Source organism: Tachysurus fulvidraco, chromosome 6 (genome assembly GCF_022655615.1).
Source record: "Tachysurus fulvidraco isolate hzauxx_2018 chromosome 6, HZAU_PFXX_2.0, whole genome shotgun sequence".
Classification (NCBI taxonomy): Eukaryota; Metazoa; Chordata; class Actinopteri; order Siluriformes; family Bagridae; genus Tachysurus; species Tachysurus fulvidraco.
In genome coordinates, this window is record NC_062523.1 from 9,699,985 (window position 1) to 9,720,264 (window position 20,280).

Sequence of the window (20,280 nt, forward strand, 5' to 3'; positions counted from 1 at the left end):
AGACAGTACAGGACAAGATAGAAAGACAGTGCAGGACAGAAAGACAGTGCAGGACAAAAGACAGTGCAGGATAAAAGACAAGACAAACTTTTGTTCTCATAAAATAAAACATACATTATACATACATAAGTAACTCCACTAATGTTAAAGATTCATCAACACAATTAAGCCAAATTATCAGGATTAAATGATCATTCATATGAAAAAAAGGGAAATGGTAATAGATATAAACAAATGAATAAATTGACTAAAATAAATGGGGGAAATAGGTAATGAAACAAATAGAAATGTTGCTTTTTCACAGCTCCATGATTCCCAGTTCTGAGCTCAGCTTCATGTGCGGAGCTTTAAAATTGCTCCTCATGTCCATGTGGATTTCCTCTGGGTTTATTTTATTTCAGTTTCCTCCCACCAGTCTTCCCAGGTTAGGCTTTGGATTAACAGCAACCCTGACCACGATATGACAGTTATTTAATGAATGATTGAATGAATGAATGAATGAATGAATGAAATAAAATATTTGTGGTCAAAAAGGAGAGTAACATCAAATTGTGCAGTTTTTTACACAATTAATAATGATAACAATAATAATAATAATTGTTATCATTATTATTATTATTGTTATCATTATTATTATTATTATTATTATTATTATTATTATTATTATTTAGGTGTTTTATATTTTAAGTATAAATAAGGATTAATCTAGGCCATGAAATATCTCATCTAAAATAATATATACTGTACATCTAGCATATCATTGAATATACATCATTGTATATACTTCGATAAAGTTCCACTTATTACAGGCTACAGATAGCAAAGAACAGTGTTTACAGTGATAGCAGTGTTTTCTGGCATGATTTTCTCCTGGCTGGATCCCTCTTGCATCACGGAGGCTGGTGTGACGTCGCTGCTCAGCTCTGGAACTGTCCCGGGAAGCCGTGGTGCTGAATCCGCAGCGACAGGCGGACAGGCTGCAACATCGCAACCAACCACACTTTTCTTTCCTCCCGCACGTTAAAGGCACCGTTCGGGGACCCAGCCGAGTTTCTAGCGCCTGGATTATTGCAGCTATTTTGAAGAAACCCCCGCCGAGAGACGCACGGTTTGGTGAGGGGAAGAGGATGTGTAAGGATTGAGTCGAGCTTCTGCTGCAAGTCTTCTTCTGCAGAATAACACCTGAAACAGCCTGTGCGTGAATACTAACCAGGCGTGTGGAGGGTTTAAATAAGAGATGCAGCAAAGAGCAAATATCACACAGAGAAGTGCGGGGAAAACTGGGCTCTTTTAGCCCGCAAGGACAACGTGCGTCAGGCTGCATGAAGTGACTGCTTGGAAAATAGACGTTTCAAGCCTGGAAATTCTTTCACGCAGCATGCACAGATCACACAATGCACATAAACATCAGATTTCTATGTATTTTTCTTATAAGTGAGTGTGTCGTTTAATCGTTTTCATCATTTGTGGAAAGACAGGTGAGTCTTCATTTCGCTTTTGACTAATAGTACACGGTTTGTGGATGAATATTAGATAAAGTGACAAGTCTCGCTTGGATTTATTGAAAAAAAAAAAACCTGAGTTGTGATGATGAAGCCAAGTTAAAATAGGTCCAGTGGAAGACTATATAAACAGAGTTTAAGGGATTTAAGGAATATCAGGAGGTCTGTGGTCCCTTTTTTGACTGAGAGCAGCGTTAAACTTTCCGTATCTCCAGGAAGGCAGAGTGTCCAGCGTCACCCCCAGGCTCATCTCTTTTCTTCTCGCGGTGAGGGACGGATGCAGTGCGGCGGCGGCATGCTGAAGGGCCGCTGCTGCTGTGTGCTCTTCCGGGACTTGCAGGTGCTGCTGCTCAGGGACATGAGCGGACACCGAGACAGCGAGGCTCCCGGCACTCAGCCCCAGTCCGCAGAGGACTCAGTGCTGGACACGGCGGTGGCAGACCTCTCCAAAGATAAACGGGATGAGCGCTTCTCATTTATCAGCTATGCCGAGGGCACGCCGGTGTGCAGGATCTGTTTCCAAGGGCCCGAGCAGGTACATGCTTAGAACATTCAGAACCATTTCTGCAGTAACAGGTTCCACAGAGAACCATATAGAGCCTCAAAGAAGTTGATACAAAATGTTGGACTGGTCCTAGCATATATATATATATATATATATATATATATATATATATATATATATATATATATATATATATATATATATATATATCACCTGAAAATGTTTACCTTTAAAATAATTGGATCAAAACTAAATTTAAAGCTTTAAAGGTACACAAGATGAAATTTTATAGCATGCTTTTTCCTATAACCAATAATTACCTTTTAGACCAGTTTTGTAAGCTAGGAAATGTTAACTATCTAATGAACTCTTAAAAAACTATTTTCTCAAGGTTTGCAAAGTTTCACATGAGGACAAAATAGGCACCATTTCAGTTTAATTAAACCCTCCAGATGCCTTATGGTGCACCATGTAGGGCAAGTGTTAAATCATTCATGAAGATAGATAGGTGCTTGTCTTAGAGCTTATAACTCAGTGCACATGCACCTATTGAAGAAAAGGTTTGTGCTATAGGGAATTTAAGGACACTCTTAGATAGAGAATGTGTTTTTACATGGGTTTTGCTATCCAATGGATGGTTCTAGTTTTGTATCCAATCATTTTTAGAAAATAAATAGTGTCTGTAGCTGGTACCAACCTGTAAGGCTGCCACATATTTTTTTTTTGTATAAATGTATCCTAAAGTCTGGATATTTAAGTGTTTTTAGCTTCCCAAATGTTTTCCTACAAGGTTTCAATAAGGGTTCTCTAAGGATTGTCCCTGAGGGACAAACCAATTAATGCTTTAGGGAACATATTGAAAGGCCTTAATAATGGTTGGAGAGTTAAGGCTTCATAGGTTCCTAAAGGTGCTGGAATCATAAGTGATAATCCATATCTGGAAGGGCAAAATTATTGCGATACAGAGAGATAAACCCTATATGGGGAACCATTAACTGTTCTATGTAAAACTGTACAACATTCATAAGGGTCCAACCCCTTAATTAAGTAGGGTTCCTAAAGGCTGGTTATCTATGTGTTCTTAGATTACTATCTGATATGGAAACATGTTTTTGAAAGATGTTTTCAAAGAACCTTTAAGGGTTCTCTCAGAGGTAAGATAGAAAATAAAAAAAGGTTTTCACACATATTAGATTATATAGGCTGTAAATACTTTCAGGTACCTATGTACGGTTTTTATGTAGGACTTTAGATAATTTTTTGTAGAAAGACAAGTTGCAGAGTTTTGCATAAATTCTTCAACCCATTAGGGTATCTATCACTGAAGAATAAAGATTTCACTAGAAACCTTTGATATTTAGAATTAAAATCTAGCTCTTTAATAAAGCAGACATGCTTCAAGAACCTCTGCAATGTGGATTACCCAAATGAGGCAACATGAAGAACCAAAGCATTTCATAAAGTCAAGAGTATAAATTTCAGTATAAATTTTCTGTGCAAAAATATATCCTTATGATTAGAGAACATGACCGTAATAAATTAGGATTTTTGGAAAACAAATTTATATTACAGTCAGTTCCAAGTCTGATTTGTAAGAAAACTGTTAAATGAGTTGCCAGTGTAGTAGTTACTAGACTGGTGCACCTGAAAACTCAGTGTGTATTTGTGAATTTTTAGACACTAATTTGCCAGACATTCATGAATACATACAGCAATCATATGTGAAAAATTTGGGCTGGTGCGTTTACTGTACTGCATACATAAGCTACGTGATGTGCTTTTGAGTCAGTTCTGTCATTTGATCCAAGGCTTCACATGCATAAAAAGAAGGGAACCTGATCCTATTCGGCAGGAATGGATACTCTACTCTGCTGATACACATGGTGCATGAGGAAGCAATTACACTGGCAAATAAAATAGAATCAACAACATTGAGCAAAATGTTTTTCTATTTATTTATTTTTTAACATCAGAACACATCTGAATGATTCACATGGATATCATATCTGAATTCTGCACAGATGCTTTTATGAACAGTGCTATGAATCAAAGAGAAGTATGTCAGTAGGGTCTGTGAGGCATCCTACAAACCAATCATTTTCTTCTGTCTCCTCCAATTATAAGACAGCAACCTGAAGCACCTGGGTTGTGTTATACGGGAGTCTAACCAAATTTGCTTTTGGATCACTAAATACAAATGTGAGCTGTCTACTGAACAAAACACAAAGTGTAACCAATCACACTGCTGTTCTGGTTATAGAAGGATGAAAAACAGCATAATAATTGTACTGTTGTTGCTGATGGTAGAGAGTAACAGAGCAGCGTCTGGGGATAATAAATTGACAGAGAGAAGGCTTAGATCAAGAGTATTTCTAGGGAAACATTTGTATAGTGAATGTCATATTTGGACTGATATCCAACATCAGCAGAAATGTTGACAAGACTAAGACTATATATATACATACATACATACATATTCAGATGTGGATTTAAACTTAAAGTAGGTGTGGCCAAATCCAAACATTTCTTTTTTATAATTTTTTTTTATTATTTATCATATCTAATCTCATTTAGAGATGTGAACAGCAATGTTGTTTTTGTTTTTTTAATCATTTTCACATAGTTGCACTTACACACTCTTAATTGAATGAAGTTTCATTTAAACCTCCAGTTAGCTACTAAGGATCAGTGAGTGATGGTTGTGAATGCATAGCATAAACTTGGTCTTTCTATGTCCCATGAGCTTCATGTCTGCATATCATATCTGACTGCTGGGTTGCACCTACATGAAAGAAAAAGCCTCCTATTCATGCAACATGTGCTGCTGAATCTCAGTCCTAAGGCACTTCTCTGGACCTTTCTGGCATGCTATCTCAATGAACAGTACACCTCCTATTCCTATTTGTATTTCTGTATGTGTGTCTCTTTAGAACAAATCACCTGCTCAGTATAGACAAGGTATCCCTATCCGGTTACATTCCTAATGTAAACACTGAGTCACTAGTTTATTGCACAAAATATATAAAAGATCAACTGGCATGAAACAGTGCACATTATCTTCCCTTTCTTTTTGCATTTCAGATTCTAATTTAAATTTCATCTCAATTATTTAATATCCATTAATGGTCTTCATAGTTTTAACCTATTATGCCGCAACGAACCTACGTGCAGATTAAACATGAACAAGAACAATAAACACATTAATTCTGTATGTCATCCCGCTGTTACTCGGACAAGATTTCTGAAAAGTCATCTGTGTGAACATGCAAGTATTTGTGTGGACTCTGGAATGAGTGTATTAGTTAATACGTTTCAATATAATAGGTACTGATAATTACATAGATTACTAATGGTGCCAGTTACTCAGGGATATAAATGTATTTATGCAGTTGTACCATTGACCATTTTCTGCATTTATCCAAAAAGCACTTTATCTTTATTCTTTGAATCTTATTTTCTTCATACGTTATTGTATTATTTTTATATTGTGTTAGTTCTGTAAGGATCTATAAGCACTGTAAGTACGGGATAATGCAATTATTTTCAAAACTGCATACAATTAATTCCATTTCAGTGTGATTTGTACAGCACTTTTAGTAGACGTAGACATTGTTTCGGAATGGATATTGATTTAAACATTTGCTGACATCTTTTACAGGCATAAGAATACAGGCATAATATTGAAGAAATCATTCTGTATAATATAAATCAGGAGACAGTCAGTGTAGGTTGCAGGTCAGAAACAGAATAATAATAATAATAGTGTTCATGAGTGTGCATGACGTGTCCTACGGTCATGACAGTACATTTAATAAGCAAACAGCAGCATGGCTACACTCCAACGCTCATAATAATACGAGTCCTCATTCCACTCCACTGCTACATTAAATTCCCCATACAGTGCCCTCTGCCCTCCCAGCAAATCAGTGATGGAAAAATTGATTTCACTACAGCACAGGGCTCTTCTCATGTGGGCCTTTGGCTGCCAAAGCACATTTCTGAGCTATTATGTGGCAAAGGTCTTACTTTGCTGATATCTATTTCTTTTGTCATCAGTGACACAAGTAATTCATAGCTTCTCTTTGCAGTGGTACGAACAAGAGTGACACTGACACAGCTATGACTTCTACACTGTACCATAATTACATGAGTATTGGTTTTTCTAGTAGTGTGCGACTCTTGACTTGCTGATCAAAATACAATCAAACAACCAATTGTGGAGATGTTTTGTGGAGATGTTTAAGCAACAGATAACGTGACAATGACACGACTCCTACACTGTACTATCATAATATGTGTATTGATTTCTTTATTTTTTGACTCACAGTTCACTACCTAAAACATGATTTTGAAAATATTTGAAATGACTGGGTTTTAAAACATAATGTTGAGTGCAGTTATAGGAGGATATTTAGCCACATTGCTCGGGGGTTTCCTCCAGGTACTCCGGTGTCCTCCCCCGGTCCAAAGACATGCATGGTAGGTTGATTGGCATCTCTGGAAAATTGTCCATAGTGTGTGAGTGTGTGAGTGAATGAGAGTGTGTGTGTGTGTGTGCCCTGTGATGGGTTGGCATTCCATCCAGGGTGTATCCTGCCTCGATGCCCGATGACGCCTGAGATAGGCACAGGCTCCCCGTGACCCGAGAAGTTTGGATAAAGTGGTAGAATATGAATGAAGGCAGTTTGACACAAAGCAAAACTACTGTTTTGCTCCCTGACCTTGATTATTTCCCAATAACAACACATCCTAATTTTATTTTTATTAATTAAAGCAACCACCATGTACAAGATGTCTTACATAATTGCATTTATTATTATGACGCATCTAAAAACAAGTAAACTCCTGTCATCACTTAGGTTATAGCAGCTATAAATCCTTGTTCTCTCACTAGCCTCTTACAGCTTGCTCATTAAGGGGTAGGGAGATTATTATGTTGGCTTTGTAGAAGCCAACATTCTGTTTTCCTATTTAAGCTTAGACAAAAATGTATAAAATTTAATGCGGCCTAGGGCTTTCGAGCCACATGCACCAAATTCGGATATGTTGTAGACCCTGGTCTGAAGTTTGTTGCTATTAATTTTGGTGGTCCGAGTACCGGTACTTCCGGTACCGGGTCTCAAAGTGGCCTTTTTCCCATAGACTCCCATTATAAAATTTGGAGGTTTATAACTCGGCAATCTTTCGAACTCCCTACACCAAACTCGGCCAGCTCCTTTAGGGTGATACTCTGAACAAAGTTTTAAATTGGTGTACCGACTGGCCTTTCGGTTGTGCCGAAGCCCCGCCCCCAAAATAAAAAAACATGGACATGTGACATATCAAAACACTCAGAACAATGAGGGGAACTTCCTCACATGTATTCTGATGACGTCACATGATGTCACGTGACGTCACGTGAAAATCAAAAATTAGCACAACATGAACATGTGACATATCATAACACTGAGGGGAACTTCCTCAGGAGTATTCGGATGACATCAAATGCTCGTCTTCACTTGCCTCCAAATGTTTTGGCACCCTATCTTTCTGTCCACTTGCCTCCAAAAGTAACACTGACCCTTATGTCCACTCGCCTCCAAAAAGCACCAGCCTTTGCGAATACTTGCCTCGTCAAAGCCAACATCAAAGTTTGTCGCAACAAACTTTACAAATCTAGTTATTATTATTATTATTATTATTATTATTATTATTATTATTATTATTATTATTATTATTATTATTATTATATATTTATTTCTTTTTCTTTTTCTATACTTCAGTAAGGCTGCTTTAGGACAACGCAAATCATCAAAAGCACTATATCAATAAATTGAATTTGAATTTAAAATTTGAATTTAGAAGTCCCTGTGAATTACAGCTGGTGCCAGTTGTCAGATCTACTGTCAAAGAAAATTAATCAACACCTCCTGACAAATCAGATTTGAAAATCCAACATTGCTGTAATCTAAAAGGATTTACAGCACACTGTTCTAATTTTCTGCCAAAATTTCATGGTTAACAAATGTGGCAACTCAGCTGATAATCACAAGTAAGTTCATATCCTGAACCCTTGAGCATGTCATTTTGGATAGAAGTGACTGCTAAAATTAGTACATTTAAAAGGATTTCTTTAGGCCACACCATCATACTATATTATTATTATTATTATTATTATTATTATTATTATTATTAATATTTTTATTATTATTATTATTATTATTATTATTATTAATATTATTAATATTATTATTATTATAAGGGCCCAAAAATGTTTATAAATATATAAAGGTGTATATTTTTGTATTTTATGTGTGTGATGTTGTTTTAATGTCTTCATCTGTATTTAAATAGGCAGAAAAGCTTATATTATGTGGTTTGTATCTAATTCCCACAAGCATCCCAGAATCCATATAAGAGCTACAGTTTTTAATGAAGCTAGACTTAAACTGATTAAACAGAGTCAGTCAGAGTCAATTATTTCCATGAATTCCAATCAATACTTGAATTCCTACTTTCAAAGTGAAAGAAAATTTATTTGTCATAATTCATAATTTATTAAGTTGCCCCACTGATTTTTACTCTGTATGAGATTCTTGAAATATCACAGCCGCATCAGGTCACTGAAAGGCCTTTTTGCAGCTTCGCACTGAAAGTGCACTTACATGCAGTAGGCCATTAACTGAATTATCAGAGATATTCACGGTGAGAGAAAGATTGTGTGGATGTGGAGCAGTTTTTTAGTGTTGCTGTGAGAATGAGATGGCTGCTGCTCACCCTCTGCCCCAATGCCGGTGGATGGAGGTGGATTAGCTTGGGCGTCTGGCCGGGCTCCCTCTTTCCTCCTGTGCTTCCTTACTCCCATTGGTCAGTTCAGCTCTCCTCACATCCTCCTGCCACCGTTCTCCCACCGCGTCCATCTGCACATGGGCCTGTTTCTGTACTCATGCTCGCTGTCTGTTTCCTCCTATTGCTGCAAATAAAGTGTCACGGCTATATCTAATACTCAGGATTAGTTTGAGACTAAAACAAAGGTTTGAAAGGTGCAGAGTAAAGCTGCAAAGATCGTGACCCAGGGGCCCAAAGATTAAATATGTAACCCTAATTGGGACAGATATATCTTTATTTCCATAATCGCTTACAGTACACCGTTAATTATTAAGTAGAACATGTTTTGTTAAACGTTATATATTTATATATTTAAACGTTATATATTCCCTGCACAATGAAATTCTTACTTTGCTGTCCACACTAAGTATACTAATGTCATACTGTAAAGTAAAAAATAAAAAAAATGAATAAAATAGAATAAAAAAATAAGGGCAAAAAAAAGCAATAAAAGCAATAAAGGTGAGGTACAGTTCTTAATAGAGGCAATAAGAAGTGAGGTAGTGCAGTGCCGAATAAGGCAATAAAGTGAGGTAGTGTATTTATATCATGCTTTCAACAATAGTCATTGTCACAAAGCAGTTTTCCAGAAACCTATTTCGTTCCTTAATGAGCAAGACAGAGGTGAAGGTGGCAAGGAAAAAATCTTGAGGGGAATCAGGCTCAGAAGGGAACCTGTTCTTGTCTGGGTGACACATGGATAGTGGGATTATGATTCATTACTCTGTGTTGAAAGGATGTTCTATATTAGCATGGTTCTTTTTACAGCAGCAGTTTCTTGGTACAGGTTTACAGTGTCCAAGACAAATGATCTACTTTCATCTACTGTGGTGAATGTTGGGAAGCGTTTCTGGGAAGTAAAATCTTTAGAAAATCTATGTGGGACCATCAATAGGACTAGAAAGTGAGTCACAAGTGCTGAAAAGTAGAGCATCTGGATAAGTCATGCAGGTTCAGAGCACCAAGGAAATCAGGATCAGGAACTGGAATAATACAAGAGAATATTTGGAACAATTCACAATTCGAGTTAATATAAGAAAAGTCACAAAGGTTAGGTTTAAAGTGATATGAGATTGAAGGAACCCCACATTGCCGTTTAATTGTCACCATTTTTTTAATGAGATCAGTTATGACCAGAATTTCTTATGTGCAGAACAAGGTGCTGTGATATCATGGTGCTCAGAGATAACTGAGAGCACTCGGGGGTGTTAAAACCACCAAACATCACTACACTCATTTTCTGAGTTTATAGGCTGCAACGGTTTTCAGTACGTAGCAAGTGCCACCAAAGCCTCTGTAATCCCATTTTACCTACAAAGTGACACACATGTTAATGAGCACAGTCCTGGTGCTTTTTTGTCATTTAGTGTTCTTAGGGTTCCAATAACCAATGTGCGGGTCACAATGTCTATTAGTTTGGGTTTAATGATATACCGTCTCCATCTTTGTACGCTTCACAGTATCACATCAATCAGGTCATAACTGTGCTTTCAGCATGATGATGAAATTATTAGTAGGAATCGGGACTGTTCCTTTGGTGCATGTCTCTCTGAGAGCATAGGAAAAGCACACTGTGTTTTCGAGTGTTCATGTTGCTCTGTGGGAAGGTGGAGCGTTTGCACTGAGATGACCACTCCGGCTGTGCAGCACCTGTTCCTAAAGTCTGGTCTCTACTCAGAGATCTCTGTCAGAACGGCCTGGAAATATCAGCCTGAGAATTATTTCTATAACAGAGTCATTTACAAATCTACAAACAACAGATTTTCTGCATATGCTTCCTCGTATAATAAAAAATATTTTTTAAATGGCCTGAACATTTATGTAAAACAATACATAACATCGCTGATCCTTCTTGTCTTCATGACCTGGTCTGTGGATATTTTAGCATCTGTAGATTTACTGTATATATAATGTATTGTGCTACAATTAGTGATGCAACACACTAACAGTTGTTTTTGGCATATGACTTACTTTCCGATCTGAGCTAGAAAGACTTATTTGGTAGATTCTTCCAACCAGATTACTTTACATATGTGACTGACAACATAGCTCATGTACACAAAGACAAATCATCTAAATGCGTGTTGCCGTCATCCCTGTGGCTTTATTATTTTTTTTCAGCAGAAGCTTCCAGAGAGTCAGCAGATACATTGAGAGATCTGACATCAGAATTGTTTTAAAAATGTAAAAATTGTGTCAGGATATTCCTAGTTTCAATAGAGTAAGGTCTTATTGATTACGAGTCAGGTTTAAAAATGAAAACCCCCTAAAAGAAAAGAAGATTTGTAGTTACATTTGTAATTCACTTGGCATATATTATTAAAGCATGAACATAAAACAATCAATCGAAATGTCACAGTTCACTGCTTTTCTAAAAACCAGAAACCATGTTCTTACTTTGCTGCCAATGTTTTCATTGCTACATAATATATTTGGTAAGCAATGCTTAGTCTGCAGCATGAAGTGATTCATTAATTCACTGTCCTCGTTGGGGTTTAGTACGGCAGAACGCAACTTGTATGTGTGTGTTCAATTCAAGCATTTCCAATGTCTGCAAGCCTATAATCAATAATTTATATCATGGCTATTAAACAGAGCAGACAGAAATCCAATTGGTGTAAATGTGTAAATCTCACAACTCTTGGCTTTCCTCCCAGATCACTTCGTATCTGCCAATGTTTCTCAGGTATACGGTTATGAATGCCAACAAGACGAATGCATTTGAGACACATTACATGATTTAAATGGTTGTAGTGTAGAACACATTCACAAAGCTGTGGGAATATGAAAATGCATTTCAAACAAAAATACTTTCCTAACAAAATGATTGTAGTGGGAGGAAAGTAAATTAGAAAGGACATTATTCATTGCTCATTATTCAGATTGTGATCATTTGTGGAGAAACTGTATTGATTTTAATGGAAGACAGTGATGTGTCTCTCTGGAATTTTACAGGAAAATCCATAAAATATGTACAGTGTTTCTGGTGGGAGGAAGAGAGTAGGCTAAAGGACTAGGTAGGAGCTTTAGGGGAGAGAACTATTTGTACTATTTGTATAATGGGGATCAACATCATTAAGTTTACCTCTGAATTGAGTTGACTCACAAAATCTGAATAATCTCCCCATAAACTACCATTATATTATAATGTAAAGCATACCATGATATTTTAAACAAAATATTTTTGTTATATTTTTTGTTATGACTATGTAACATCTTAAAATCATAAATTATTATTTGCATTATATTATTTGTAACAAAAATGAAACAAATACCGAATTGAGCTGGTTCTTTTCAGGTTTTCTTGGCCGACGAGATCTTGCACTGACTTCCACAGTTTGACGTTTCTTAATGGAAGCACTATGATAACTTTTTCTAGACTTCTTAAGAGTGAGAGAATGTATCATGCTTTGAAGACTAATCTTATTAGCAGTTCTTAATCTATATAGAGTTAGAAGAGAGTACCCTATCATTTTTTTTATTTTTTTTATTTATCAAGTATAAAATAACTCCTGAGTCGTAAAATTAGCATCCTATAAACAGTATGTTTGTAATTTGGTTGTTCTTCCTGCTTGTCCACTGAGCAATTAAAAAACCTGGCCAGAACATGACAGCTAATTGTCCGGGGATACTTATGTATATGCCACCGGGTTTAGAAGTAAAGAAGGAAATGGCTGATCCCTGGTTACTTACATTGTACATCCATTAAACTGTACTGTGTGTGTGTGTGTGTGTGTGTGTGTGTGTGTGTGTGTGTGTGTGTGTGTGTGTGTGTGTGTCAGGGGGAGTTGCTGAGTCCATGTCGCTGTAGTGGCTCTGTCCGCAGCACTCACCAGCCCTGTCTAATTAAGTGGATCAGTGAGAGAGGCTCCTGGACATGCGAGCTTTGCTACTATAAGTACCAGGTCATAGCCATAAGCACAAAAAATCCCTTACAGGTAAGTTTCTCTCTCTTACATGCAAATTTGCAAACATATGTTAAATCTAAATCTGCATCAGCCTTCACAGAAATGGAATCTGGGCAAAAGAATTACACAGTCAACCACATCTTTCAATCTTTAGAGGCTGTTTTTCCTGAAGACAGTTTAAACCAATCGTCGAACCTCTCAGGATTAATGATGATGCTCCACTGAAAAGTTATGACAATTTGTTTTCTTTACAAAGTAAGAAAAAATGTCACTGTGTAACCATTTTCCTTTTCCTTCACTTCGTGAAGTGGCAGGCCATCTCGCTGACGGTAATAGAGAAGGTTCAGATTGCAGCAGCCATCCTGGGCTCACTGTTTTTAATTGCTAGCATATCATGGTTGGTGTGGTCTTCACTCAGTCCTTCAGCGAAGTGGCAGCGCCAGGACCTGCTCTTTCAGATCTGCTACGGCATGTACGGCTTCATGGATGTGGTGTGTATCGGTGAGTAAGAGGTCATCTTCAGTAGATATCTCAATATTTCATTCATGTTACTTCCCCTCAGGTTCAAATCAAATCTAATAGTGGATTGTGCAATAACACATGGTATGGTTACTAATCCGAATCAAGATTCATCAGTACCCAGACTGACTACGTGTTTCTATTTCCTTTCATATAAAGTAGGAGTTCTCTGGAGCTTCTAGGGTGGTGACATAATTCCATAGTTTTTATTGCCAGTGTTAACATTCAGTACTAAACAAATTTAAAACAATGAAGGCGTTTTATTCTCTGTGTTTTGTTTTATATGACAGAGGTTTCCAGATTTTACACTGGGATCGTTATCAGTCTACTAAAGACTAATGTGGTCTGCTGACTGGTAGAAAACAATAATTTGATATTATTAAGTAGTGTCAGAATATTACCAAGACCTTTGCTGCAGTACTCACGTCACATAATATTGAACTTATACAATATTATCTGAAGTGAGAACTGCAGCATTGAGACGTATTCCTTAGTTGAGGTCTTTTAGAGGTTATTTGCTTCCGATGATGAATAGTGTATTTCTAGCTGGCAAGAAGGGTAAGAATATTCAAAAGGGATATTTGGTTATTCTATGTAAATATAAAAAAAATATGAAATCATAATAATACAATCTTTGGTGGAAATGTGCCATTAGTCATCTTAATCCAAATAAAGATCTTACAGGATCTTTGTAAACTGTGGCAGGGCATCATTATGTAGTTTGATTTTATTTTATTTTATATAAATATGGAGTATTTGTTTATTTTATGTTGGATACTGAGACTATTTGATTTTCTACTAATACTGCTGTCTTATTTTACAATATTATAGGTTATGCTCCAGGGCAAAATTATTATTATTATTATTATTATTATTATTATTATTATTATTATTATTATTATTATTATTATTATTATTATTAACCTTTATTTAACCAGATTAGTCTCATTGAGATATAGAATCACTTTTTCAAGAGAGACCTGGCCAAAATAGCAGAACAAGTTAAATCACACAATCACAAAACAAACTAAAAGGCAAAAGACAACTCGAGTGCATTTCAATTTAAATAAAAGTGCCATTAATTAAAACATTTGCAAGTGTGAATGGACTCATGTTCTATAGATTTAACATAATGTTTAAAATCATTTAAGGAAATTAGACACTGTAGCTTTAGTGATTTCTGTAGTTCATTCCAAGTTGAAGGTGCAAAAAACAACTCTGTCCTAGCTGGAGGAACATTTAATGAAATAATTTTCTGGGACCGTAAACCATAAGTACTCTGTACAAAAGAAAAAAATTCGGATATGTAGCCTGGCAGCCTGCCTATAATACCCTTATATATAAAAAATATAAAGGTGAGTAAGCCGGCGATTTGACAGAGAAGGCAAAATGCTCCTTAGTGTAAAACCAAATGGTCAGTTGTAGGCCAGGTGCTCAGGTTGCCTGAATTGCATAAGATACTCTCTCCATCCTTACCAGACAGGAATGCTGTTGTTATTAAAGTGAGGGAAGGTGTAACCAAATATTAGGAAAGAAACTGCATGTGATATTTTATCTTTGTTTGGAGAAGCTCAAATCCAAGTATAAGTCAGGATAATAGATAATCATGTAATAGAGAAGCAATTTAGGAAAAATGAAAAATGTCCAGGACTCAAGTACTACATCACCAGTTCTTGAAGAGTGTGTGCAAAGAGACAACAAGAGAGGGTGTGTGTGTGTGTGTGTGTGTGTGTGTGTGTGTGTGTGTGTGTGTGTGTGTGTGTGTGTGTGTGTGTGTGTGTGTGTGTGTGTGTGTGTGTGCGCGTGTGTGTGCGTCAACAGAGACAGAGATAGATTATGTGTGAGGGACCTTGGGTCAAAGAGTAAAATTGAATTTCAGCGAAGAGGACATTAGGAAGAAATTGAGGTTAGAGGTAGAGTGATACCACCAGCAGAGCCCAATCATGAGTCACTGTAGGGATGTGAAAACAGTGAAATACTAGCCCAGATTCCGTTGTCATATATTGAAACATATTGAATTAACCATTAAATTATTGTGTGCAGCTGGAGTTATATAAAGACAGTAAGTGTTAATGCACATGGGGGAATTCTGGCAAAAGTTTGTGTTCTCCGTAAATGCAAGTATGGATCCAAAATGAAACAGTCTAGTTATAGAGGTGTGTGTGTGTGTGTGTGTGTGTGTGTGTGTGTGTGTGTGTGTGTGTGTGTGTGTGTGTGTGTGTGTGTGTGTGTGAGTGAGAGAGAGAGAGAGAGAGAGAGAGAGAGAGAGAGAGAGAGAGAGAGAGAGAGAGAGAGAGAGAGAGAGAGAGTATTTTCCAGTTGCCAAAGCACTGAGATTAATTTAAAGAGATCTAAACTCAGAGATATAGAGAGGGGGGAGTGGGGGGGGGTAGAGTTTACTGCTTTTTAATGCAAACTGGCTTCTCTTGAATCTATAAAACGTTATTTACAAATTAACCCGAATCAATTATCATTTAAAAAAAAAAAGAGAGAACACTGACAAAGACAACATTAAAATCTAATTGATATAACGTCTGCATCATCACTGAATAGACTCACTCCAATGATTCTGAACCAGCGGTGTAAATTAGAAATGAGCTCTGAGAGTCTCCAGGCTCTTGATATATTCGGCTCAAGCCAAACACCAATTTCATAGAATACTAAATACGCATAAACACACACACATGCAGGCACAAAGAGATAGGAGGTGGGGATTCGTGCTAGATTTTTATTTAGTCAAACATATCAGAAAGACAGATTGAGGTGATATGAAATAGCAGGCTATTTCACAAATTAAACAAGGATTGACATGAGAGGAGAATGTAAGAGCACAAAGGTAAAGGAGTGCCAAACTATCAGCGATATGCCTGACTGTGGAAGATCATTAATGTTACTGTGCTGGGATAAACATGGCAGCCTGCAGGCACTCTGTTAAAAACAACGGCAAGGCAGCTGAGAGGAAAATGGCCATTCAGAGAGTGTATGCACCAAAGGAATTGGAAATAATCTTCACTGCTGTTTCCTATCCAATGAAGACAGCACCAAGCTTGTAGATTTCTGGCATCCTGCTATAAGCATCTTCACACTGGAACAAGCAGTAAAGGCTCTGAGTTGTTGATCAGATGATTGTGGTTCAAACCCCAGCACTGCCAAGCTGCCACTGTTGGGCCTTTGAGCAAGGCCCTTAACCTTCTCTCTGCTCCAAGGTTGTTAACCCTCTCTCTGCTCCATGGGTGCTGTATCATGGCTGACTCTGTGCTCTGAACCCAACCTCTAAAGTGCGAAGAAAGAATATGCGAAGAAAGAATTTCACTGTGCTGTAATATATATGTGACAATAATAAAGGCTTCTATTCTATTTACCGCTTGTTAAACTGCAGGCTGGATGAGAGAGTCGGCTGTGTATTACCTCTCTCAGGTGAAGAGAGAAGCTGGTTGGTATTAGGAATTTAATGCATTAAGGCATAAAGGTCATTGAATCTGGAGCTTTTAAGCTGAAACCTTTATTGCTGTCTTTATTCTTAGGGCCAGTTAAATAAGAGAATGATCTTCATATCATTGTCTAAAACAGCACATAATCATATTACATTTTCTCATAGCCATATGTTTAATCAAATTCTTATATTATCTAATCACAGTGTATTGTGCCACGTTACCTTGTGGCTAGGACCCATGCAAGAAAAAAGAGGCTCAAACATTTACGTTTTTTCATCATGTATTCAGGACTTTTTTTCTTTCTTTTCTTTTTTTTTAAACAACAGCGTACACCATCAAGTAAAGGAAAATGAGTGAGTTGAGAATTTTTGACAGAGCCCCTTTAACAGATTCTTCAGAGATTTCTTTAGAGATGTGTGTGTGTGTGTGTGTGTGTGTGTGTGTGTGTGTGTGTGTGTGTGTGTGTGTGTGTGTGTGTGTGTGTGTGTGTGTGTGTGTGTGAGAGAGAGAGAGAGAGAGAGAGAGAGAGAGAGAGAGAGAGAGAGAGAGAGAGAGAGAGAGAGAGAGAGAGAGAGAGAGAGAGAGAGAGAGAGAGAGAGAGAGAGAGAATAACTTTAATGTTTAGTGCCTGTATTTTATGGCTCAAAATGCTTCAAAAAGTCTGTCAACACTTTATTGTCAATCACATATTCTACATCTCTTTCAAGTGGATTTTCCCTTTTCCTGTAACCAAAATTTGGCTTTGGCTCTACTGCATATCTTAAATGTTTTCCTTAGTGAAATGGTTAAAATCAACTCATCTGCCAATAGAAAGACTGCAACAGGCTTAGAATTAGAGAAAAAATGTTTAGAAACGGGTTTAATAATGGAATATTTTGTTTGGAAAGACTAGATAAATTTAACAAGATAATTACAAGCGGAGCCGTACCATCATAACAATGTGCAATTTCACCCTTAACGCAGGTCTAAAATAGAAAATAATGTGCTCTTTATAATGGTTTCTTTGAGACATTTTTATAGTGTTGTTATAGTTTTTTTTTACTGCTTTAGTGAACAAAATTCTGAGTATCAAAATGTCTTTGGGATCATAAGCATCAGCTCTTATCCAACTGAAGGGTTCCTAGGAACAACCCGAATGTTTCTGCTTTGCAGTAAGCTTAATGGAGAACAGCAGGAGATTGAGCACTCTAACTCAGGGAACGTTCCTGCACTGTATCATGTTTCTATTCTAAAATATCTGATTCAACTTCCAGCCTTGAATATTAGCTGATAAAGTGAATTGTATTAGACCTGAATTATGGTTCGTGTTTCATCCATCGTTACGATTAAGGGGTTTAGGTTTAGGGCATTTTCAAACTGAAGTGTTGTTTTTTTTTTCAGTAAGTTGAGAAAGCTGAATGCTGTTTTGTAATAGGTGCAGCCCAGTAGACCGATCTCTGGATAATTTCAGTGAATACAGTTTCACTTGAAAGTTTGTGAGCCCTATAGAAATTCTTATATTTGCATAAATATGACCATTAAGAAATCTCAATTGATTTTGCAATGATCCCCTTCCACAAACACACGTCATGTACATCAGACTCTGATATATATGTGTTCATTAAATTACATGGTAAACATTCATGGAGACCTAAATTTTCATCTCATGTAAACCTAGACGTTCACATACTTTTGCCTCTCACAGATATATATAAATTATATTGCATTTCTGTCATTCACTTAGCTTCTAATTTCTAATTGTCAGTGCCATTTGTTGTAAGCTATATTTTTGTTATTAAAATTTGATCAAATTTGTGATTTGTTGCATCTATAAACCAGAGTATTCTGTACAAGTTTTAAAAGCCTCTGAGAGTTAGAATTATAAGCTTAAGTGTAAGTGTGAAATTAATATGTAGTCAATATATTATGCAATAATTTTCATAAATCCTTATACTGTTATTCCAAACATGACATGGTTTTCCCAACCTTCATTTTGCAGGCTACACCATTTTAGATGCATTAAAAGTAACTGAAACAATAACATCACAGTTCTCTTTTCTGTGCTCTCAGCTCTGATTGTCCACGAAGGCCCTTCTGTCTTCCGCATATTCAATCGCTGGCAGGCGGTAAACCAAAAGTGGAAAGTTCTGAACTATGACAAAAAGAGGGACAGCGAAGAGCTAAAGGCCAGCGAAGGCGAGTGGACTCTCTCTCTGCTCCATCAGCAGGAGCAGGCGGGTGCCGATATATCACCGTCAACCTCCTCATTAATGGCTGCTGCGACAGCTCCTGATACACCAAACACCACAGCAGAAGCTCTTACTGCAGAGGACTCTTCACACAACCACAGCAATGACACTACAGGGACTGACCATCACTGTCCTTATAGCTTTTTTCATCTCTTTAGTCACCTTAGGCAACATGAGCTACGCAGCCAGTCTGGAAACACCAGCAACACCAGTAACACCAGCAGCCATCCGCCCAGAGAACTGGTCATGAGAGTAACCACTGTGTGAGCAAAAAAATGACATGCCTTATCATCATGAACTTGGAATGTCAAACAGCACAAAGGGTGAATGTCTGTTTGAAAGAAAAGCACAATTTCTAGTTTGGTGTACAAGATGAAATCTGGATTATGTATAACAATTGGCAACTGTACTGACAATTTGCTGCTGAATTGCAGATAGAAAAAAAAACAAGTTTATCTGTACATTTACAATACAGATATGTCTCTGAGGCAACCTGTCACACATTTACCTTCATGTTTAATTCATTTATCTGTAAATGTGACCACATCTGTCCATCCACACCGTCTCAGTCAGACAGTCCAGGCAGGTGGAGAAGCTAATGAAATGCTGAGACAGCAGGTCTCATGTCTCTTCTGTCAACATTCTGTATTAAACAACTGTACAGTCTGAACGTTTACAGTCAGAAACGGTTTATCTCACAGGAAAACTGTTCTCAAGTGTTTGTTTTTTTCCCGAAGTCACTGTAAAACTGAATTTTTTAAATAACCCGAACAGATAAGACTCTTACAGTAACTGTGCATTTCTTTCCCCTGAGGAAGCGTTTACTTTCTCAATCACATGGGATGCCATGAAGTGCTTATGTCAGATGTTTCCTATTTCCACATGGTGTTTCAAGATTACTTTTGCCTTGTTGCCATTTCAGTACTGAGAAGGAAATAAACTTTAAATATGCCATTGTGAACATGAACATTCGTTTTAATATGGTGTAACTGTTGTGAAGATAAACACAAAATAGGGTAAAATTACTGTTGGGTTTTTTCATTCAGAGCATTTTAGAGCAGAACATCTTCTGTGTTGGAGATGAATGAGCAGGAAGTGCTTTAAGAGGCCAGTATTTGCTGACTTTCAATGCCCACCGTCTGCGACCCCTGAATAATTCAGTCCATGAAGTGCTGATATCAATAGGCTTGAGGTACAATAACAGCTTCCTTGGGAAAGCCTAGTGCTGAGAGTTCACAGTGAATTAATTTGCCCCATTTCTCTTTGCACTTATATTGATGTCAGCGTCTTTTTGCCGCAGCAGTCTTGGAAATAAGT

The 20,280-nt window shown here is 37.2% G+C and overlaps 1 protein-coding gene across 2 annotated transcripts; it reads left to right on the forward strand.

The window, feature by feature from the left end:
* Nucleotides 1-958: 958 nt before the first annotated feature.
* marchf4 (membrane associated ring-CH-type finger 4) lies at nucleotides 959-19,430 on the forward strand. 2 transcript variants are annotated; one of them, XM_027150904.2, is made up of 5 exons: nucleotides 959-1,478; nucleotides 1,718-2,037; nucleotides 12,657-12,812; nucleotides 13,091-13,283; nucleotides 18,785-19,430. In XM_027150904.2, exons 2-5 carry the CDS (start codon nucleotides 1,780-1,782, stop codon nucleotides 19,228-19,230), a joined length of 1,053 nt encoding a protein of 350 aa, XP_027006705.1. In that variant the 5' UTR covers nucleotides 959-1,478; nucleotides 1,718-1,779; the 3' UTR covers nucleotides 19,231-19,430. The 2 variants fall into 2 exon arrangements, with proteins under 2 accessions (XP_027006705.1, XP_047671358.1); XM_047815402.1 differs by having other exon boundaries at nucleotides 959-2,037.
* Nucleotides 19,431-20,280: the final 850 nt, after the last annotated feature.

Excerpts from the sequence above, each read along its gene's own strand:
- marchf4 (XM_047815402.1), top strand. The coding sequence starts at position 1,780 with ATGCAGTGCGGCGGCGGCATGCTGAAGGGCCGCTGCTGCTGTGTGCTC. Across the intron at positions 2,038-12,656 it reads GTTTCCAAGGGCCCGAGCAG|GGGGAGTTGCTGAGTCCATG; the intron begins GTACATGCTTAG and ends TGTGTGTGTCAG. Across the intron at positions 12,813-13,090 it reads GCACAAAAAATCCCTTACAG|TGGCAGGCCATCTCGCTGAC; the intron begins GTAAGTTTCTCT and ends CACTTCGTGAAG.